Here is a 24,220-nt window from a genome sequence, read left to right on the forward strand (position 1 = left end):
AAAATGATGTGAGATTTTCATTGCCTATCCCCCTTTTAAATGAGATTTGGTGACATTCTGGCAAACCTCCCCGCCCCCTATATTGAGCTGACGTAATTAATGGACGTCACCTTACAAGCGTTTCAAACTGGTTCTGACCAACCTGAGTATATAATGCATGAGTGGCAGACACTCGAAGGGCACCGTGTATCTCTCAACTTTCTTACAAAACTTTAAGAAACGTCCTTCAGAGCATAAACAGAGCGTGCTCTACATCTACGTATAGACGCATTACCAGCAGTCATTCATCGGAAGCTCCATTGGTGGACAGAACGGGAGGAAACCTTAATAAATGGAATAAAAGTACTCTTTTACGTACATTTCAATTATTTGCAGAGAATAGATGCAAATCTGAAAGTGACACAGAAATTGGACTATTTCTCCCGTTCCAACACGTGCACGCACTGCTTTTGTAGACGAACGTGCTCCATGTAGCTCTGTTGTGAACCACCATTTCCACTGAGTTCTTATGTTCTGTAGGAGAAAGCGTGGTTCGTGTCAGACACGGCCCAAGCGAGGCGCTTGAATGTTTTATAACAATCGAACGCGGGCGCGCGCTCGGGCCTACCTTCGTAGTGCCGTATCGGGCGGGGTGTAGGTCCCCGGAGCAAGGCGTTGCACAAGTAGGTCACCCCTCGCCGTCCCAACAGCTGTGCGTGAATAACACACGACCCCCAAGTCCCTGCTGCTTCAACTGCTGCTGCTGCTGCTACCGCCGCCTATAGGGGCTGGCGACAACTACTTTTTTAAGTATCAGGAGCGGCGGGGAATCGCCCTCCTTCCACATTGTGGCGCGCTCTGAAACCGCACTTTGCTCACACAGTATTCACGTCCAGTACCTGACTTGGCTTCTATATTGTCTTGTTCTATCATATTCATCTGGAATCAGGACACCTCTGCTATGTTCTGCCCTCAAAATTTTTAGTCAGACATACTCTTGTTCCGTTGTGGCTTACAGATCACCATTGCTTTTTGATTTTCTTCTGAGGTGAGACATCTGTTTTTTGTTACAAGTAGAACATGCGAGCCACCATATAGTATGGCGTTAAACATCGTGTTTGGTGGGCTTTCTTTCTGTTTGAGTACGTGGTATGAATATAAGCTGAGGATCTCTGGAAAAGTAAAATAAGAATTAAGTTAGGGTATATCCGCCAAAAGTATAAATCCGAAACACCGGTAAAGTAAATGGAAAAACTACCAACAATCGTCATTTTTTAAATTGCTTCATTTCAGCAGTTTATTTTGTACTTAACTTAGTACGTTCCGGAAAAAGGTCTTGTGTGAAATGAAGCTGGAATAACAGTGAAAGACAAGCAAAACTTTTCGTATGGTAGCTAGTTTTAGAGGTGCACTGAATTCCCATTCCTTTCTAGGCACTGAAAGATGTAGATGGGCAGCGAATTTAGAAATTAAATTCGACATTATGTCTCTCCTTATACTTGATCTCTGACTTTGTGTGAGGGGTGCAAAAATTTCAAGCGAATACTACCACGAAATCACCCTCTTTTCAGTGTGTTAATACACATGAAAAACGTCGTATTTTCAGCTTTAATTAACATGACAGAAATTATTGTTGTTATATGAATGTAAAATATATTACAAAAACTACCGCTCCAAAATGTGTTGTTGTCAGCGTCAGACGATCTTCAAAGCGCTCCATTTTTGCTTCTGCTATTCATGTATGTAGTTGGGGATGCCGCAAGTTTCTGCCTCAGATAGCAGTAGGTATGATCTGCATCAATATCATGAGATAGTACTTTGTAAGTCACAGTCCGGTTACGTAAAGCAACGAATCGATGGAAGGCACTCGTGTTCTCGGTATACTGTCTGCGTCAGTTCGTTAAATATGTAAGTCGTTTCCTCGAACTCGTTTCATCCGGCGCAAATCATAATTGCTACCACATTCATGGACCTACGTATCATGGATGTGATTCCACTGGTGCCTGTGTTCCCCCCTTTTTTTTTTATATTAACATCTATATAAGACCATCATTACTGTATAGACACCCACGACAGATCTTATCCACGTAAGAGTGTAAGCGGATGGTTCGAGGTTTCTTATCTCTGCTGAAAATATAGTAAACCGTTCTTAACACATGGATCTTAAGCCCAAACATCACGCACGGCGCATTGCAAATAAAGTGCTTCGTGTACACAATTTCGAGAGGAAGCGAGCAACACAATTAACCACGCTCCACGCTGCTCCTGCACAGTATCTGTACTTCAACAACGCTGCACAGGTGTAGGCCGTCCTAAATAGTGTTCTTAAAATTACCGTCAAGGAGTTACACAAGTTTTCGTGGGCGGCTGCGGGTCAAGGGCCGGTGGACCGGCCGCTGCGTAACTTGCAGAACGGTCGCGCCAGGTGAGTAACCCTTCCAACACTGGGAGTCGCACCGTTAGAGCGCGTCCTACGGTCGGATGCCGGCGCCTGCCCACTCCCGGATTTGGACCGGTAGCGCAGCCACTCATCTGATCCCGCCTGGATTCGCACACAGCGGTCAACACGTTGCCCCAGAGGGAATCTGTTATTACAATTTCACTGTGCGCGACAAAAATATTCACACACTCTACTGTCGTAAGTATGTTCAGCACATGACCCGTCTAGTAATTAGTATTTTGTATGCCTAGTTCAGTCGCAGTAGCGTGTTTCATTCAGGCAAGTTATTCATAAATGCGATGACTGACGAGGTGACGTAGTGGTTATAAAGCCAGTGGGTTCTGGCTCGGGAAGAGTTGGGTTTAAAGCCCTTTCCAGTCTTCTAGATTTAGGTTTTCTATAGCTTATCTAGTCGATTAAGGCGAATGTTTGCATTGAAAAAGTAAGAGCTTATTCTTTTCCAGCCTTAATAATATACGGAGTGAGTAGGGAAGAAAGGAAGGAAGGAAGCAGGAGTAGATTTTACCGTTCCTTCGGACACATTTGTCCTAATGCATTTGGGGAAACACCCAAAATCCTAAAACAGGCTGGCTGGAAACGGAACTGAAAACATCTCCTCCCGTATAAGAGTTCGGTATCCTAACCACGTGTTGTACAGTGTGCCTAATAATGGTTTGACTATTTCACATTTGAATAAAACACAAACTAATCGCGAAACAAAGAAAATTTTACACAAGATACGGAATTTCTTCAACTTTGCTTAAGAAACACTACATTCGACGAATGACAACCATTTGCTACTACACAACAATAGGTGTTTTCCCAGTTTTTGAACAATCATTCATAATAGCTAGAGGAATTCTGGAAATTTCATCGTGAATTCTATCTTATAACTGTTGATAGCTTCTCGGCCGGTGGGAGTGCACTCTCGCCCACAAATAACCTACACGTAAAAGTTCGGCGCGGTTAAATCACGCGAGCGAGGCGGCCAATCGACACAGGCACGTTTGGAAACTATGCGGTTACCAAACGGTTCACGGAGAACTTGCAAGGCCATGTTGGATGTGTGACATGTCGCGCTGTCTTGTTACAACCTAGTTTTCGTAACGAATGACAACAGTTTGCCTGTAAACTGCTACGTACACGTTCGGTGTTCTCGGGAGTTCAGATGGTTTTCCGAGGGCCGATTGACTTTCAATTCGAGGGACTAGAAGTTGCACTGAAGTTTCTTACACAGTCCACTGTTGTTCCACGTGCAGGAATTGGCACAAAAAATGGCTCAAATGGCTATGAGCACTATGGGACTTGACCTCAGAAGTTTTCAGTCCCCTATAACTTAGAACTACTTAAACCTAACTAACCTAAGGACATCACACACATCCATGCCCGAGGCAGGATTCGAACCTGCGACCGTAGCGGTCGCGCGGTTCCAGACTGTAGCGCCTAGAACTGCTCGGTCACCCCGGCCGGCCGCAGGAATTTGATATCGCGGCTATGTCTCGATATGCTAACAAAAGGCGCTTTGCACGCGCACGCCAGTCCCTGTAACTCCACCGCGAACGCTCGACATCGCTTCGACCAGTGCGACATGATTACTGATGTGTATATGGGATGAAACTTACTGTCTGCAGTACTAACAGACGGCGCCACCGTCGCTGTATCTTGTTTTCAGCGCGCGTTATTGAAATTTGAAACCGTCAAAACATTGTGAAACGCCCTATATTAACCATCTGTCGGGTCTCCGCTCGAGTACAATTGATTACTCATGCTACCCACTGCGCCTGTACGGCTGTCTCAAATAGTTGCATTAAATACAGTCGCTAGATTAATGTAACACTAAGAGTCTTCTGAAAGAGAAACTGCGCACATTAATCGAAGCACACATGCTCTGCACCAGAGGGCATTTATTCGGTCATGCTTGCAGGGTTGGAGAGCATGTTTTTACCCATGAATCGATCGCATAGCTGCGAGGGTAGCAACACACAACAGGTTATTTGCGCTGTTGACGGGAAAGAAATTATAAACATAAGAATCCTTGTATGTAAAACTGCATATATTCTTAATTAATTTCGGTGCACGAGTTACTGTGGCGGAAATGCACAAACCTGTAATGTTCGGATATAGTATTACTGGAGATGGAACAAGCAAGTGAGAACTGTGGTATGGAAGGCGAATGGTCGACTTCGGTTTATTGGGAGAATTCGAGGAAAGAGTGGCTCACCTTTAAAGCAGACCGCATATAGGACGCTGGTGCGACCTATTCTTGAGTCGAGATACACTATTGATGAAATTCAGAGAACTGGCATTAGAAGCTGACTTCCGAACGATTCCATTGCCGTCAGCACAGCGCGTACGGACCATGAGCGTAAGATACGAGAAATTAGGGCTCATTCGGAGGAGTATAGGTAATCGTTTTTCTCTCGCTGTTTGCTAGTGGAACAGGAAAGGAAATGACGAGTAGTGGTACAAGATACCCCTCCTTCACGCACCGTACGGTGACTTGTGGGGTACCCATGTAGAGATCCCGATTAGTGTGGGAGAAAGAAAAGGAGCAGTTGCGCGAGAGTTCTCGTACGCACTGAGAGCTCACCTGCATTACTGCAACATAGTTCGCTCTGGCGGCAATGACCTCAGCACGGACCCGGCGTCGGAAACAGAGGTCCTTCCTTCACGCAGACGGCTGCAGGGCGCGCCTCTTCTCTGACACTCTCCGCCCACGAGTGGGCTCTTCTCCTACCCCGAGAACCTTCCTTCCGCGGTTGGCTTCAGTGTCTCTACTGCACTGGCTTCTCCGAGTTGCCAACACAATTAATGCCGTAATCACGCTCCTCCCACAGGAAAGAAAGATAAATTTGCCTTTAAATTTCCTGGCAAAGTCAGTTTCGCACGAGGCTTGAGACCTACAGTATACGTGTCTTCTCCACTGAATTTGAACTTAACTGCCCCGTTTCACTTCCTGTCCCAAGAACTGGCCATGTTACGGCATTCGCCAAACACCCGACCGTGAGCCATGTGTCGATAATGCGTACAATGCTACTACTTTGCCACGCCTCTCGCTCTCATCGGCAGTTTGAAAAAAAAATATTTATAAATATAACAATGCATCAGTATTACACGTCCAGCTGTGGTGACGAATCAAATGGCAAATGGTTCAAATGACTCTGAGCACTATGGGACTTAACATCTGAGATCATCGGTCCCCTAGAAATTAGAACTACTTAAACCTAACTAACCTAAGGACATCACACACATCCATGCCCGAGACAGGATTCGAACCTGCGACCGTAGAGGTCGCGCGTTTCAAGACTGAAGGGTGACAAATCAAAATATTGATATCACTACAAACCTTGCTGGTAAAGTCACACACGAAGCCGTCTCAGTAAGACATTTAATCCTTTAAAAAGGGAGAGTCTGACACGTGCGCCACCGATTTTGATAAAGTTTTAGGAGGACGATCCATGTTGAAAATGAAGAGGGACGTGTTTCGGCTTTTTGCTAGTCACTCCCCAGTTTTTGAAAAAATAAAGATCCAAGTTGATGACGGTAAATCATATTTACACTGCTATACCTCGAAAGATCGTCTTAAAACATTTTGTTAGTATGATATGGGGTCCAAAGTTAATAATGTTAGAGTTATTAACGTTTTTGTGTTTTCATGCTGTAGCTACGGTATCCATGATTCTAAGCAAGTAGCAGAGCGAGCTCGGCAATCGAGCGGTCATATAATGTATCGACAGTTACATCGTGCTACATAGTACAAAAATACACATAAGCTACTTTATTCTGTAATCCTGACTGTCTATTCGTAAGTGTTGTCGCAGTCAGAGGGCTGAAACTTGGCACGGGAAAAGGCAAAAACAAAAATATTTCTCGTACAATGCGCAAAACCGAAATCTCTCCGCATTGTTATATTCGTGGAAAACATATCTGATACACGTCGTTATAAACAAATCTATCATATATGAATTTGGATCCGTACCAAGCGTATAGAAGCATATCTTGAAAGATAGACGCGGATGGCTAGTTGTGGACCAAGGCATGAATTTTGATAGGGCGGATACTACCTTGTAATTTTCTCCTCTGCTGTGATGTCGCCTTTCTGGCGGTATCGCTTTAATGGCGAGGGTTCGTTGAGCGTCATCTACGACAGTCCTCTCGTATGGCGTCATGTATCACGATGAACATAAATATCAGTACATTATACATACTTGTGTAACTATCAGTCACACCTCCCAATGTTTTACTTAAAAAATGCAAAAAAGCTGTTCCCATTAGCAGAATATTATCAGATAGCCCGAAAAAAAAATGTATGGTAGTCTATCGCATCGACCGCTCGGTCGCCGAAGTCGCTCTGCTTAGACACTTTGAATGACAGCAACTTAGCTACAACATGAAAACAGAAAAACGTTGACAACTCGACACGTTGACTTTGCACTCGCCATGTTATATTAATAAAAATGTTTTTAGACGGTCTTTCGTTGTATAGCATTGAAAATACGATTTTCCGTCATCAACTTTGACCACGATTTTTTCGCTGACTATAGAGTGTACAGCAAAAAGCCGAAACACGTATCTCTCCATTTTCAATATAGAATGTCTTTGCAAAACATGATCAAAATTCGTGACCCACATGTCAGGCCCTCATTTAGTTCCATTCGACTATACCACTCATTCACAGGCACAATGCCTGAGCGAGGTGGCGCTGTTATGGAAACACTGAAGCCCTATATGAAATGAGCTCTATTCAAATCCATGTATTCCACATTGTGTTATGTTTCCTGTGATTTCCTCGATTCACTAAGCCGAAAGCCAGGGTGCTACGTTACAGCCTATTTCCTTCACTATCCAGGCTTCTGTTCTGACTTTAGTGGCTATACCGTCGACGGAATGTTAAACGCTTCCATCCTGTCATCTTTTTGTACAGGGCGAGAGTAGAGAAATGGCCCTGCCCTTTTCAGTGGAAACGAATCTGAATCCATTGCGCCACTTTGTTCGCTCAGTGCATTTAAGAATGACATAGCTGAGTGAAACACATTACTCCATTTCAGCTAGAGAAATGCGATGCTTATCAATTGAAGACAAAAAACGTTAACGAGTTCAGTTTCAACAGTAAAACAGAAGGTACAGTGAAAAGTAGAGACGTCGCTGACTCGACATCTCTGAATGTGCTGTCGACTCTCGAACTCTAAAAGTTATTGTATCAGTTAATCACTTTCCTCACACCATCTTGTTTTATTTACATATTGCACTAAATATTACGATTTCTGTTTGACCCACAGTATCCTTGTGAAACCATTTTAATTAAGGGCCATGAACATTCAATTTTAATCTGACGAAAGTCTAATGCTAGATACTTAACTTACCTCATCACAAGCTTCCTCTACCAGCGCTAACTCGTTGTAACATTGAATAGGACGCTCTCAGACCACCGCTAGCACTTCTTCATGTACCTGCTTGTACAAAGCATCTACATGGATACTCGTATCAGAATACTCCTAATGATACGTTATTTCCGTCATCCATGTTAACCTTATAATGTACTGCTGGATTTGTCTGTAGACCTAGCCTTCAGCCATATTGTACCTATTCTGTTATACAGGCTCAGTCAAAAAGAACTTTACAAACTTAGACTGATATAGACATTTAATAAGATGACACCTCCACCTGTCTTGTAAGTCATTTTGTAGCAAACCACCTCAAGTTCGATTCACCTAGTGCATCGTCGGTACCCCATTCAGCCACCAGGAGCACCACCTCAGTGCAAGTTAAAATGGCTCCTTTCACCGGAGTGGGGCGTGCTCTCTGTGTGTTTTGGTTACATGAAACGAACTATGCAACAACAGTTCGGCTAAGTATCGTACCGAAAACGTTAAAGAACTTCCAAGCAGACCTACAGTTTACTCTTGTCACAAGAACTTTGTTGAGACGGGTTGTTCATTGTGAGATGATAAATCGCCAGGTATCCAGCGTGTTGATGATTGTCGAACAGGTTAGGAAGAGCTTTGCCCGCAACGCGATGTGCGTCTTGTGAGACTGGCTTCCACAAAAGACTGTTTGACGAGTACTGCGTAGACATTTATAATTGAAACCATACAGATTCACAGTGGCACAGCACATTAGTCATTCAGATAAGATTGCTCGTGGGGAATTCCGTGCGGAAATGTTACATCGAGTAGAAGACCACAAGACATTACTGGTCACAGTAGTGTTCAGGGATGAGTCAACATTTCTTATCAGTGTCATGGCGAAAACCCACAACTGCAGTGTATGGGGCAGCGAAGCTTGGAAAACGTCTGTGACAGTCCCAAATTTAATGTGTTTTGTGCCCCCAGCAAATTGAAAGTCAAGGGCCCTTTCTTCTTCTTTGAGAAAACTGTCACTGGTATTGTGTATATGGATATACTTGAAAACTTTTCAATTCAACAGATAGATTAATATGACCGAGATGGTAGGGTTTTCCACCAGCAAGACGGTGCACCACCTCATTTCCTCACGAAGTTCGAGGTTTCCTTAATAATCGCCTCCGAGGACTGTGAACTGACTGTAAAGGGCAAATCGCATGGCCACCTCGCTCACCAGACTTGACACCGCTGGATTTTTTTTTTCTGGGGTTTCATTAAAAACAGTGTGTGTGTTCCTCCAGGATCAAAAAATTTAGCCGACTAGAAAAATCGAATCTACGCTGCCGTTGCAGAAGTTAAGCCCGATTTGCTGCAACGAATGTGGGAAGAAATTTAATACTGGTGGGAATTTTTGTGCATCCCAAATAGTAGTCACATGAACCAAAATGTGAGTGAACTGTGTTGTGTAAAACGTGAGGTTGTTTGCTACAAAACAATACATCTACCGATTCCGTAAGTTGTATCGATAAATTTCCGTATAATCATAAAGTGATGTGATGGTAATTGTTGCAAGCCTATCCGGTAATACTGTGAATTACATGACTGGGATAAAGACGAACAGGTAATTATAAAATAATATTGTAAATTACAAAATATAGTACTAATTGTCTGAGACAGATGTGTGTGAATATTTTCCTCGCACGCCTCCTGCTACATTTCTAGCGGCTGGGGCGTCGACGGGACGTCAAAACCTAACCATACTTTTTTCCTTCATAAAGCTGAATGGGCAACACGCAGGCTTTAAGCTCAAGTTACCTTGTTCTTACAAGTCTCTGATAATTCTGTTGTCATTTGCGATAGTAAACTTCCACATTATCGGTTTCGGTATATGTGAAAACTTCTAAACCAAAGGATGGCTGCGATCACTGCACGAAATTTGCTAGCATTTCATATCACGTAAAATACAGTGTTACATCAAACAGGATAATTTGATAGAACGATGTACCTACAATGTCTTTAGTGCGTGTTTGGTGCTAATTCACTTTCGTCAAGAAACAATTGTGCCAGATTAATCCAGTGAAACACGTTTTCTTAATAGTTATTACAACCAAAATCTAGCCACACTGCTAAGTAATGTAGAGAATAAGGAGGGGGGGGGGGCGAGAGAGAGAGAGAGAGAGAGAGAGAGAGAGAGAGAGAGAGAGAGAGAGAGAGAGAGCCACTCCACACTCGCGCTTACATGGTGACAGTCACAAAACGTTGTGCCATCACCTCCTGTGTCTGCGGTGTTCTTAGGTCTGGGTGCGATCACTCATTAACCTTTTGACTACCACTTTTTTTTTCAGAGTGAAAGACAGTAATGTATAGTAATTTTAATTAATAGCGTCGTCAGAAGTAGCAAAATGAAAAGACATACGTGCTGATGAATTAGTGAGCAAGACACAGCGGAAGGGAGTAAGTCTGAAGATGTCCAGCGCAGCTCTGAACAAAACGTTAGGAATAGAGAAGTTCCATCGACAACGACCATACAACATAGTTGATTAGGGAGGGTAGGACGTCAAACGGGCCGACTTGGAGCAGGAGAGGCACCACAGGACATTTTAATTTCCACTGTCTATACTTTTACAAGTAAATTCATAAAACTTTGTCAGCACGACCAGGAAGGATTCAGGATTCACACTCGTAGCAGCGGAAGTTCAAAACATAACAAAATAATTTTTTTACATATGAAATTTCATCATTTTTTCACTTACTATTGGCTGCATTTGTTGCTATAGGTACACTTTTCTTCATAAGTAAGAGAGACTGTTCGATCAATTTTGCACAGCATACAAACCATATTTACAGGTGTCTGAAACTCTAGAATCTATTTAATTTATGAAAAAAAATGAATGAGCTGTTACGTTTTGAACTTTGTTTAGAAAAAAATCAAATGTTGTAGTTAATTACCTCAATTTATACCACAGTTTTTAATAAATTTGGAAAATTCTAGAGTTTCGTACACCTGTAAGTATGGTTTGTAAGCTGTGCAAAATTCATCAAAGAATCTCTCTTACTTGTGAAGAAAAATGTACCTATAGCAACAAATGTAGCCAATAGTAAGCGAAAATATGATGAAGTTTCACATGTAAAAAAATTTATTCTGTTATGTTTTTGAACTTCCACTGCTGTGAGTGTGAATCCCGAATGCTTCCTGGTCATGCTGACAAAGTTTTACGAATTTACTTGTAAAAGTATAGACAGTGGAAATTAAAATGTCCTGTGGTGCCTCTCCTGCTCCAAGTCGGCCCGTTTGACGTCCTGTCCCCCCTTAAACAGCTGCTGATACATCCGGTCGTGAACTCTTTCCTTGTGTGGTCACAAAAATAATGCCCGCTATGTCGTTTACCAAAGCCGTGGGAGGGAAGGGAGAGGCAGGAGGAGAAATAGTCACTTATAGGTAGTTAGTGTCACAAGAGATGACTGCGTGCGCAAAAACTGAAAGACATACAGAAAACAGAGAAACATCAGTGGATAGAGTATCGCTCCTAGTTTGTAAATCATACTACAGGTGGGCGATATGTTCTTCGTTTGTGATGTGGCTGACGTCAATATGTGCGTGCAGTTCATTGACGCTATTTGTACCGGAAGGCGCGACGGCAGCCCGCTTTGAAAATACGTTCATTGCTTTTGCTTCTGCAGGTGCGAAGGACAATACGGGGGACAATACGGGGCAGAAGATTGGCAGTGAATGCTGAAGACAGCACAGCTCATAGGTACAATCTGTAATTATAAGAAATATGCAAACCAGTAGCAGGATTCCCTTTACCAGTGGAACGTTAATACATAGTAACAACATGCGGCAGTTTCCCCTCTGGTTCTCTGACAACCTATAGTGGAAAACATACGTCTTGTGGTAGTAAAAGGGTTATACGGTGCTACGTTTTCTCAGCGTGATTGATTAGTGGTGTTTTTAGCCGAGTTGTTTCTATTTCGCACAGCCTTTTTGGTTGGAAACTAGACGTAGAGTATACACAACAGCACGACTTTAGCCCCTGAAGATGACGACTGGATTGGTCGTCAAAATACTGGACATAAACGGAAACTACCCGGTCGCACGCCTGGGAGTGCCCCCTCAATATGGTCCCATCTGGGATGTAGTATGCTCGAACATTTGAAGCTTATCGGTTTGGGACAGCGGGAAAATAGTACCACGACAGTCCGCGAAAACAAAATCTCTGTGACAGTTTGGATGAGTGGCAGGCCTGCTCGCGGATTTATACTAACAGCGACAGTGCATGCAAGGATGGAAGGATTTTTGGTAGGAGGTGAGTTACGGCAGCTGCTGTACACAGTCGATGTCTCCTGGGCCAACCACCGCAGATCGAGCCTATAACATACCAACACCGTTATCAGAGTGGTCATTTTATCACAAAATCAGCCACCCAGTGTGAGATATGTTTGTGATCCGCGTTATGAACTTCCCTGTGGCAGTCGATTTTTAGCTGAGTAATTATTTCTAATAGAGCCAGTCTGACTTGCTGTGATAGAGAATACGAGATGATCTAGTGTGTCAAATACTGCAACATCTTGTTTGATTGTTCCGTGCTACATGTAGCTTGCGTAATTTTCGAACTATACTAGTTCTTAACGGATCGGCAGAAATCTCCGCACGCACAGAGGCTGAGAGGGAATTGTTTCAGATACACCAGATAAAGTGAAGAATGGGTGGTGGTGTTCTGGGAACGCGATCATAGTACTGGGCGGAACAGGTATATTACCCTCGAGTCTCCCAGTCATTTTAGGTGGAAACTAGACATAGAGTTTACACAACAGCACGACACTAGCACCTGAAGATAACGCCTGGATCGACCGACAAAATATTGAGCATAAACGGAAACAACTCGGCCGCACGCCTGGGAGTACCTCCCTCCCAATATGGTCCCATTTGGGATGTGGTACGCTCAAACTTTTGAAGCGTATCGGTTTGGGACAGCGGGAAAATAGTCCCACGACGGTCCGCGAAAACAAAACCTGTGACAGTTCGGATGAGTGGAAGGGCTGTTGTCGGATTTATATTAACAGCGACGTGCATGCAACGTTGCAAGGATTTTTGGTAAGAGGTCAGTTATCGTAGCTGCTGGGCACAGTCGATGTCTCCTGGGCCAACCGCCTCGGTATCGAGCCTGTAACATACCAAGGACGTCATCGGAGTTGTCATTTTATTACAAAATCAGCCACCCAGTGTGAGGTATGTTTGTGATTCGCGTTTTGAACTTCCCTGTGGCAGTCGATTTTTAGCTGATTAATTGTACCTAATAGAGCCAGTCTGACTTGCTGTGTTAGAGGATACGAGATGATCTAGTGTGTCAAATACTGCAACATCTCGTTTGATTGTTCCGTGCTACATGTAGCTTGCCTAATTTGCGAACTATACTAGTTCTTAACGGATCGGCAGGAATCTCCGTACGCACAGAGGCTGCGAAGGAATAAATGTTTCAGATGCACCAGATAAAGTGAAGAATGCAGGTTGATTGTATTCTGGGAACGCGATCAAAGTACTGGGCGGAGCTGAGTGGCAGTGTGTTCAGGAGGCGCTGGTGTATTACCCACGAGGCGGCTCACGATCGCCATTCGCGGTAGAGCGGAGCGTGTCCGCCGGCTCCTCAATAGCCCCCAAGTGTCTTAAAAAGCGGCCGCAACAGCTCGCGGTGCGCCTCTCAACGACCTGCGGCGCGACCCGGTTGACCTTTCCACCCGGCGCGCCTCAACCGCTACACGCCGCAATATTCAGAGCCAGATGGAAGACCCCTCGCGCTGCTATTACCCACAGGGCACCGTTACGATCTGAGGAGGTTGCGTATCTGACGTGTGAGCATCCTCGACAGCACAGAGCTGGGAATACAGAGTCGTTCAAAACTGAATGCTAGAAACATATGCAGGTGCAGGCAGAGGGGGGGGGGGGGGGGGGGTGCGTCTCTTCTAGCTCTTCACCACCACCACAGAAGAGTTATAGACGGTTCAAATTTTGAGTTCATTTTATGTAAACAATCGAGGATCTAAAGATGTTTTGTTGTGGACTTAATTTGAAAATGATAAAGATACAACATGGTAACATACAGAGCTCTCAGTTATTGCTCGATGGAGTATGGCAGACGCCCAAATACTTAATAATCAGTGCATGTCTACATATTTTTATTTTTATAACATTCCATTATATTCTATAGATAGTGGCAAGTCTTCGTTGCATTACACACGACCTTGACGTCGTAGCGCAAACACTCATAAACTTTATCCATTTTGATAAAGTGGAACAGTGTAGACGATGGCATTCTGAGAACAAGCAGAGACTAATGTTCAAGCACTGCCATTGCGAATTAATTAATTCACCACACTCCATGTTTCAGAAGGCTACCTTCCATCATCATATGATGGACGATTATTTTACTCATTCAAAATCGTAACATCACCAGAGACAATTTTTGGAAGGTATCCAGATTATGTACTAGGCTGCCCTAAGTTCTGTTCATACACGGCCGCTGCAGGTTCCAAAAATTATCGCTGGTGACCCACGTAGATTGTGTTTATGGGAACTGGTCAAATGACGGAAGATGAGGATAGGCCGCTGAAACACTTAAGAGTGGTGAGTAAATTGATTCACAGAGGTACAGGGTGAACATTCCTTTTATCACTGCGAATTTTATTATGACCAGTCGTTGTCCGTCACAACGCTACGCTAAGCTGGTATTATTATTGTCCGTAGGCAGACAGGCTTCTGTGAGGAAAAAGTAAATCCTTTCCTTTTCCCTGGCCTCATCCTGTGTCCTGGCGGGGGAGGCATGTTAATCTCGTTTTGGCAGTTTCAGTGTTAATCCTGCTGTGACCACGCCCCTCCCCCTCCATCTCGGACGGAATTCGTGTGTATTCCCCATCTGTCATCGGTCTGCATCTAGCGTTATCCCATGTGAAAGTGTGAGAACATTTTCGAAATGTTGCGAATCGTGTAACTGAGATGGGACGTAGGTACCTGCTCGGAATTGACCATGTCGGATGTGACGAACCGCCTCAAAGCCACATCCAGATCAGCTGGCACATCGGCCGCGTCATAAATTCCTTGGACGGGTTCTGTCCGGGGCCGGCGCAAGTTTCAGGGCAGGTGGAGCGAAAAATAAATTCTTTTGTGTAGAATCACAGTAGCATGTGCCAGCAACTTACAGGGAGATGTCCCCAACGGTGGGGTCGACGTTTTGAAACCATCCACACAGTGATGTAGGTTAAGGACCCAGGCAGCCATTAACGCTGGTGGGACCTTATTTGCTAGTCATCGACGACACAAAATTTGGAATTTTGGGTGACTTCTATGCGGCTTTAAAAAAGAAATATTACTGACAGTGGTTGTAGCGTAATGGTTATAGGGCAAGACTGAAAAGCAAGAGGTTGTGAGTTTAAATCTATCCTGGTGCTTTGCGATTTTGTAAGTTTTAAATCTTTATCGAAATGACTGATCATAATTTTTATTCAGTTAAGGGTTTAAAAGTAACATTTTAATTTCCGTTCCTTTGTCACATCATCTTAATCACCGTACTAACTTTTCCAGTCGTTCCCATTATTTCTTCCTATAATTCCTTTTCCACTTGTAATCTTTGTGCATGAGACTTTAATTATTTCAGTGTATTAATATCGATTTAATTTCTTCCGTTTCATCATGAATTTCGTTTTACTTACAAACCCTTCTTTCGTTTAAATGTTCATCTACGTTGTTTTGTTCATAGTGAAATAAGAATTCATGTTGCATATGTTTGTATGACGATTAGCATCCAAGAAAATGTACACTTTGGAACGAAAATTACTTTTTTGGCGCTGTTACACACATAAATAGATCCACTCATCATCTTAACTAGATTCACTCGTTTTTACTAGATTCACTCGTTTTTACTAGATTCACTCGTTTTTACTAGATTCACTCGTTTTTACTAGATTCACTCGTTTTTACTAGATTCACTCGTTTTTACTAGATTCACTCGTTTTTACTAGATTCACTCGTTTTTACTAGATTCACTCGTTTTTACTAGATTCACTCGTTTTTACTAGATTCACTCGTTTTTACTAGATTCACTCGTTTTTACTAGATTCACTCGTTTTTACTAGATTCACTCGTTTTTACTAGATTCATTCATTTGTTTTTTAGCTGACCTAGCAGCATTTGAAAATGTTTAAATATGATAATAGATAGATAAAAATAATTGAGCGATTAGCGATTAAATTCACATGCACGAAGATGCCAAGTGGGATGATGGGGATAAAAATTGAGAGGAATTGAAAAAGTTCGTACGTTGGTCAAAATGACATGACGGAAGGAACAGGAATTTAAAAGGTACACTTAAACACCTTCGCTAAGTAAAAGTAATATCGAAGTCATTTTGATAACGGTGTAAAAATAAAAAAAAAAACCTCAATCCACTAGGAGATTCGAATCCATAACGTCTTGTATATGAGCGTTGTGCTATAACGATTGCACTACCCAACCTGTCTCAATAACATTCCGTTTGTAAAGAAGTAGAGGAAACGACAAATTCAACTACTTTTTTCCTCAATTACTCGCAAATGAGGGCCCGCCAGGCTGAATGGCTGCAGGTTGCGATACCTGGGACCTTTACGTAAAATATCGTATAGATGCAAAATGTTTGACACGTAGGACATCTGCAATTGAGAGGCATAATAATTAAGTTAAAGAGATCCGCTTTAGTTACACTAATTATTTATTCAAACCACGACCAGTTTCGGGAATTATAATCCCATTTTCAGGTGTACGAAATTATTGTAGTTGGTAACACGGGGTAGTCGGTGCGAAAGCTGCAATGACTGCATGTTGGCGGAAACTGTCTGCCGCTGGGCAGCGGTACGGTAGCAGCGCCAACCACTTCCATTCCGACAGCACGTTACCTGTTAACAGTTACAATAGCTTTGTACACCTGAAGACTGCATTTTAAAATCCTGAAACCGGTCGCGATCTGAATAAACAATTAGCATAGGTGAAGCGGATCGCTGTAAATTAAATACCGTATAGATGATTTCAGAAAGGCGATCCCACCGGTGGTAACGACATCGTACAGGTGACAGTGTGTGTTCGCCGCGGGAGCATTGCCTTTTCAGAACGCTTGCCACCAACTCGTGGGGTCAGGCCAAACTCTGATAACGCTGCCCTTCCGCGGTTGTTTACGTTCGGCTGCCGGCTGCGCGCGGGTGGGTGGCGCTGTGGGTTATCTGGTAGTGTACCCATTCAGCTGGGACGGGTCGTAATTTTCCGCGAGCAGCTGCCGTAGTGGTGCGCGCTCACGTGCCCCGGCGGCTGCGTCGGCAATTAGCGTGCCAGTCAGAGGCGAGAGTCGGCGTTAGCGGCCGCTAAGTAATACGGCGAGTGGGCAGCGCGCCCCGTCCAAGGCCGCGGGCCGGACGAGCCGCGAGCGAGCCAGTGCGGGTGCGGGTTCTGCTGCGGCGAGGCTAGGCTGCGGGCCGGCCAATGGACGCCATGGGACGCTCGCTCTACAAGCTGGCGCGGCGCGCCGACACCGCGCTGCTCGACCAGGAGGACCACGACGAGGTGGGTGAGTGCGGGCTCTGGCGAGGTATGTCTGTGTGCCACAGGAACATATCGCAGCCGCTTCGGTGCGAGGTCCAAGTTAGCTCAGATGCTTCATTACTTAAAGGGGTTTTCAAACAGTGCTTTGCGGCGTTAGGGTAGTGCCGTGGCAGTAGTGTCATAAAAACAATAATTCGGCTTATTTTCTTTCTGACTAAAGGAACAACGCGTGCGCTATAGTCCGATAAAAATTACTTGATAGTTGGCGACTATCACTTGCCGCTACAGTGTTGCCACATCCGCTGCCGACTACCACTCGCTCATAAGCGACACACTCACACGCTGTTAATGTGTAACGCGAAGCAGTGTTGGAAGCGGCCGCCGCGAGGTACGACTGAAATGGGAGATGCTCTGTCGACAGGCGATTGTAAGCGACCAGTGGCTGAACTGTGACAGACGACGGCTTGTGTAGCCCAAACAACCACCTCGTGACCAGCACTATATTCGAGAAAACGACGATCAGTGACCTGCGCCAGAACCAGAACCACAATCGCTTTTTTCGCGGTATTTAAGGCTTACTACCGTGAGCAAACTCAAGACAAAATTTCGTAATATGTCTGTCTGCCTAGCCATCTTCTGCAGCAAAATTTTCAGTTTTACGGTAAAAGTACACGGCAATTTCTCGCTGTCATTGGTTTCCTGAGACTATCCTCATACTGGCTACATGGGATGCCGCGTTAACATCCGATGAACAGTACTTGTTGGCACTGTGTTTCAAGTTATAGGCGACACAAGCAAATTCCAAACAAAAATTGAATGACAGGATGAAAAATATGAGCAGTTAAAGTCAATACGATGATGAAAATGGCACAGCAAAATATTAGAAATAAAAAAAAATTACGTGTTTCAGTTAACTGAATAAAAATACTAATCACAGTATTTTGATTAAATTTAGAAAAATAAAAAAAACGCTGCATCTGTTGAAATTCCAACCCTTGATCTTCTACTCAAGTTTGTACGCTAACCACTTTCTTTCTTTACGTTATTCTTCTCTGCACTTGGTCGGGGCGGTCGTCATATGAGATCTGTTCTAGTTGATCGTTGAATATTTCATCCAAGGCTTTTTTTATTATTGCAGAGGGCAGCCAGCCCGGCACCACCAGGCTGTGCCATTACACTGTACAACGCTAAGCTATTTATGACTCTGGTGTTGCAGTCGCTAAAAGTTAACTGCCAGTCTTCAAAAATTCCTCTTCACGCAATGTCGTGCGAAGCTCATTTAACGTAAGCCGATCTGTGTGATTGTGACAACTGTGTAAATGACGCTGCATCACGTCTTACGCGGAACGATCAAGTAGTGCTGGGTTAGTGCTGTGTGTGAAACCGGCGCGCGCGCGCGCGCGCGCGTGTGTGTGTGTGTGTGTTTGTTTTTTGGTGTGGTTATCATGTGTGATGAAATAATAAATAAAATGGCCACACCAAGGTTCGAGATCTACGCACATCAAAAAAGAAAGCAATCTAGAAAAAGAAATTGATGTGAACTAATTATTGTGGCAATTTGGCAATGCCAGAAGTGTCAACTATCAAATAATTTCAATCAGACTATAGTAGTGATACACAGCGAGGCAGCAACTAACGGTTGTTACTGTGGCAGTGCTGTAGATGTCAGTCTAGTATTTTGGCACGAAAAGTTTGGTTGGCTTGGTTCAAATGGCTCTGAGCACTATGGGACTCAACTTATGAGGTCATTAGTCCTCTAGAACTTAGAACTACTTAAACCTAACTAACCTAAGGACATCACACACACCCATGCCCGAGGCAGGATTCGAACCTGCGACCGTAGCGGTCTCGCGGTTGCAGACTGCAGCGCCTAGAACTGTACGGCGACTTCGGCCGGCACCAAAAGTTTGATACTAAAGATAAAAGTTGTTTTCCTGCTCTTCATACGGTTTTAGAAGACAATGATTTCTAGGTAGTGGAGACGTCTGTTATTTGTGGATAATTTAACTGAATTCAATTATTACTTTCTGAAGTATTTTCCAGAAATAATTGAAAAACACAATTGCGTCAAAGATCCTTTGAGTAAAGAAGTTGCATCAGCACTTACCACCGAAGGACAAAACCAGTGTATTAATAATTTCTTCAGACTCCACACTGAAATCGAAGTTAGTATCCTCGTCGTTGCATTTCATGAGTCTTGGAGCTTCGCGAAGCAGAGGTATTCGCAAGTAGGTAATAATGGCCTACGAGTTAAGATATTTTTCTGAACGTCCTACTTATGTGAAGTGTGCTTTTAGCATTGGCAGTCATCTACACGAAATATAGATTGCGAATGAATGTGGAGAAAGAGAAGAGTCACAATTTCCAATCTTGTGTGGACAGTTGAAGAACATGACAGTCTCATATCCTTTTAGAACACTTTATTGCGTAGATCGCAAGTTTTCTTATACAGACAACCTGTTACAGCCAGTTCATTGGCTATCTTCAGATCTGTAAAGGCTTACAACGAAATGCAGGTCAATACATCTTATCCAATCAAAAGATGGTGTAGTACAGTTACGTAGAATATATAACCTATTATTCGGTAATATCGGTGCTGTTAAGCTACTAATCGCATGTTCACGTACAGCACAAAAAAATATAATAATTTACGGAACTGATCCGAAGTCTCAATTGACCTTACGCCATTGTGCCAGATGCACTACCTACCCATAATCCCAGAACTTGCAACGTATTCGGCATTTTAGAGAGTATTGAGAACTCTCACATAGCACGGAAAAATTGCACAGAATCCCATGCGTTTAATCATGTTACATTTTCTGAGTATATAACCAGTAAATTAACACGCCATCCTGCATGACATGGGAAACAATTGAAGTCGTCTCACCGACAGCAACAGGCAAAATAATTTCCGCAGATCATGTAGACCTCAAGTCATAGCTGTTGTCACCACTTACATAAAATCAATTAGTAGCCATTACACCATATGTAGTACACAAGAGTATAATAGTACTTAATGGAACTTGTTACTTACGTTTAAAGAGCACTCCGTCGTCAGGCCGCGAGTGGCCTACCGGGACCATCCGACCGCCGTGTCATCCTCATGGAGGATGCGTATAGGACGGGCGCGGGGTCAGCACACCGCTCTCCCGGTCGTTATGATGGTATTCTTGATCGAAGCCGCTACTATTCGGTCGAGTAGCTCCTCAGGTGGCATCGCGAGGCTGAGCGTACCCCGAAAAATGGCAACAGCGCATGGCGGCCAGGATGTGGTCACCCATTCAAGTGCCGACCAAGCCTGGCAGCGCTTAACTTCGGTGATCTCATGGGAACCGGTGTATCCACTGCGGCAAGGCCGTTGCCGTTACTTACGTTTAAATACTTAAAATATAAACAGCACAGACATTCAAGGTACGAGATTCAAGCTCGTTTTAACAAATTTGTTACGTGGAAGCGTCAAGAGACAGAGCAGTAACAGTACAATAAATGTATATAAACAATCTGAGATCCTGTAATTAAATGGATAGGAACCTGTTGACAGCTACTGCATTAAGATCCAAGAACTGACTAGATACATAAGACATTTTACGAATGTAGAAATATATTTCTAAAGCACGTGATGGTACCCACCATATGCCGGAACACACTACGTCAATAAGGCAATCGATATTATTCGTATGTTCAGTATTATAATACACAACCAGAACAAGCACGTGTTAAAGTCTTACTATATTATACGAAATAACTTCTTTGTTAGCTTTTTTTGCAATTTAAGATTTACCCCACATTTCGAGTAAGCTGTCATTTGCGAAAAGACCTGCTGGTATTTATGTTCAGCCGAAAAGTTTGAAAAACGTTAACTTAGAACATCCACGCCTTCACATGTCATTTACAGCTGGAGTGATTTTGCAACATACAGCAAAGCCATGTCATCCACCTGATATAGAGTAGTTACTAAGTTGTACAAATGACAGATTGCGTGCCACAGGATATAGCGATACAAACTTAAGTCTCAGATGCCGATTAGTAGACACTTTAGTACAATGTTTTACATGCAATGGTTATGGTACAGTATCATCATCATCATTGAGTTGTCTGCCTTGCGGCAGGTTTTGACTGCATAGCCCTCCAAGCTTCTCTGTCTTCTAGGAATAGTTAGCGCCAGAATTTTACCTGGAACAATTGCAGGTGAGATCCTGGCGCTAAGGGCACGTCTGTCTTCTGCGTTCGTCTTCATTCTTTAACCTTCAGTTGCCTCTACTAGAAGGCAATATTTTCTTAGATTGTGGTCTATCCAGTTTAGTTCCTTGTTCTTCACCGTCAGCAGCATCCTCCGTTCTTCTCCCACTCTCCTCAGTACTTCTTCATTCCTGACTTTATCAGTCCAGCTGATCTCCATTATGCGCCATATCCACATTTCACAAGCTTCAATTCTCTTCTCATCCTGCTTCCTCAAAGTCCATGTTTCTGCTCCATACAAGACCACGCTCCATATTAAGCACTTAACCAGTCGCTTCCTTAATTCCTTGTTGAAACACCTAGTTAGGAGTCTTCTCTGTTTTTGAAGTGCCTCTTTCGCCAGAACCATTCTCATTTTGATATCTTGTTGGCAATCCATGTCTTCTTTAGTCCAACTTCCCAAATACTTAAATGCTCTTACCTGTTCTATGATTTCCGACCTCAACTTAATTTTCCTTCTCTTTAGAATTATGACAGTGCTTTTGGTTTTCTTTTTATGTATTTCATACCATATGCTGCACAGGCTTCATTCAGGTCATTTAGCATTTTAATCAGCTTCTCTTGATCTTCTGCGAGGATCGCCATGTCATCTGCAAATCTTATACATTCAGTGTTCCGCCCACCTATCCTGACGGTTCTTGTCCCATCCGAACAGCTTTCCAGTAAAGTATGGCGCCATATAAATATTTCTAAGAAGAAATTGCGAAAGATGCGCCATTGCGGCTGAATTGACGACGCCCGTCACTACACACTTCCCCAAATAAATGAATAATGTAGTTATGTGACCCTACGGTAACGTTGTCAGCTGTGTTATATACCTCTCAATTGAAGATTACGAATCGTATACTGAAATGAATTCTATGGAGATTACGCGAGATCATACGACAAATTTTGGCAATATGTTAGGGGTAATGTTGCAATAAAATTGAAGATGGACATTCATTCTGCTACAAGAAATATTGAACAAAGATGAACGCCACGTACTAATTCAATTTGTATACTGGTTTGTGCAGAGGTCGTGGAAAGGCAACGGTGTACCTCATTTACTGGACCATGTATAGGAAAACACTGTCGTCTCCAAACCGCGCAGTCTTCGTAAGTATTCTGCCTAATGTGCTTGACGAATTTAATTGCAAATATTGTCAAGTAGTAAACCTCTCAAATGTCGCTGAGATCGACTTTCCGTTGTGATCGTAAAAATTGGTGTCGATTACTATGTTCCTAATGATTGTTGATTGTTTACCATGTCGTACAACATTTCATCATTTTTGTCATCTCGAGAGCGCCTTAATTCATCACGGACTTCAGTTTGTCAGTAAATTGGTTACAGCTCCTTACAGGTATATCACCTCCCCATCCTCTCCCCGCCCCTATACACAACTGCAACTTATCTACCTGAATGATACTGGTATGTGAAGGGATAGGCAAGTGCCATTCGCATCTACTGCGCTCGCGTATTACCGTCTCGTGCTCACAATACAAAGGCAACCATTGACGTACCCTGGTAGTTATTGCCCATGGATTATCCTGATGGCAGCTTTTCATTGGTGCGGAAAGAAACCAGTAATGTTTGTACCACAAAAACTACCCTTCATCACACACTCCCCATATGCACAGGTTACTTGTAAATGTATTGATGCCAGACGATTTGTGGCGGGACTTCTTTCCCGTAAGAAAACAGTTACGCTTGGTAGATAGACTTGTATTTCATCAAGCGACCTATCTTTGATACATAAGAAGTATGCACACTTCTATGGAGTATGTCGTACCCGCCATGTTCCTTCGTTTCACAGTCATAACCTGTGTTCTTGGAATCTGTTGATAAAGCGTAGGCCACCCATTTAACACTTCTCATTACGCACATTTATGGAGACGCACCTGTAATGATCATTATATGTTACGTTTAATAGACAGCGCGTATGTCACTATATAATTTTTACTTAACACGATGTTGGCTTGGGTGTGCTATATTCACGCTTTTACGTGTGTGTATACAAAAAGAATCTCCAACGTAAAAGTTGTAATGAAAATATGTGTATGGCATTTTTGGTCGGGGGATACCTTCTGGAGTGTTCGGCAGCTTGTTGCAAGTCTTCTTATTTGACGGCACTTACACACTCAGTCCCGAACGGAGAAAATCCCTTACCCGACAGCAAATCGAATTCGGGACCACGTGATCGAGAGCTGCAACGCTACCCACAAGACCACGATCTGCTGACAAAAGTTGTAATAATGTCTACTTGAAATCGTGTGGGTTCGAAAAGTTTAAATCTTCTTATGACACGCACAACCATCATATCAATATAATTCTTAGAATTATTACAATTTCATCTCTTTAATGACAATTGCTTCTCCTTACTTGGATTTATCTTCAAAGATATTCAGTACCTACCGTTATTAAATCTGAGGAAGAAAGCTTGTGGGTTCTGAACTATGTGTTTTTTTTTCTTCCTTTTTGGGCACTCACAATCAATGCACTTTTTTACGGTGACCACAAATGGTTTTATGTATCTTTGGTCTGTGAAATTCTTATTTGGTTGACAGTTATCGAGAATTCTGTTCAGTTTAGTTTTAGTATTGTAGACCGTTTAGAAATTTTCACGCCAGTACAGGTAAGATGATTGGTTGTTCACAAATGTGAGGTGTTTTAAGTGTGAAATC

The 24,220-nt window shown here is 43.2% G+C and overlaps 1 protein-coding gene across 7 annotated transcripts in view; it reads left to right on the forward strand.

Moving 5' to 3' along the window:
* LOC124805154 (protein kinase C and casein kinase substrate in neurons protein 1-like) overlaps positions 1 to 24,220 on the forward strand; it is a 554,660-nt gene that overhangs the window by 317,289 nt on the left and 213,151 nt on the right. The window contains exon 1 of one of the 7 annotated variants that reach the window (XM_047265628.1): positions 17,237 to 17,341. The exons of the other annotated variants lie outside the window; for them this stretch is intronic. Within the exon in view, the coding sequence (XP_047121584.1) occupies positions 17,261 to 17,341 (81 nt within the window). The 5' untranslated portion in view covers positions 17,237 to 17,260. Of the gene's footprint in view, positions 1 to 17,236; positions 17,342 to 24,220 lie in introns of those variants that run through there. 7 annotated transcript variants of the gene reach the window in all.

This window comes from Schistocerca piceifrons, chromosome 7, assembly GCF_021461385.2.
Source record: "Schistocerca piceifrons isolate TAMUIC-IGC-003096 chromosome 7, iqSchPice1.1, whole genome shotgun sequence".
Taxonomy (NCBI): Eukaryota; Metazoa; Arthropoda; class Insecta; order Orthoptera; family Acrididae; genus Schistocerca; species Schistocerca piceifrons.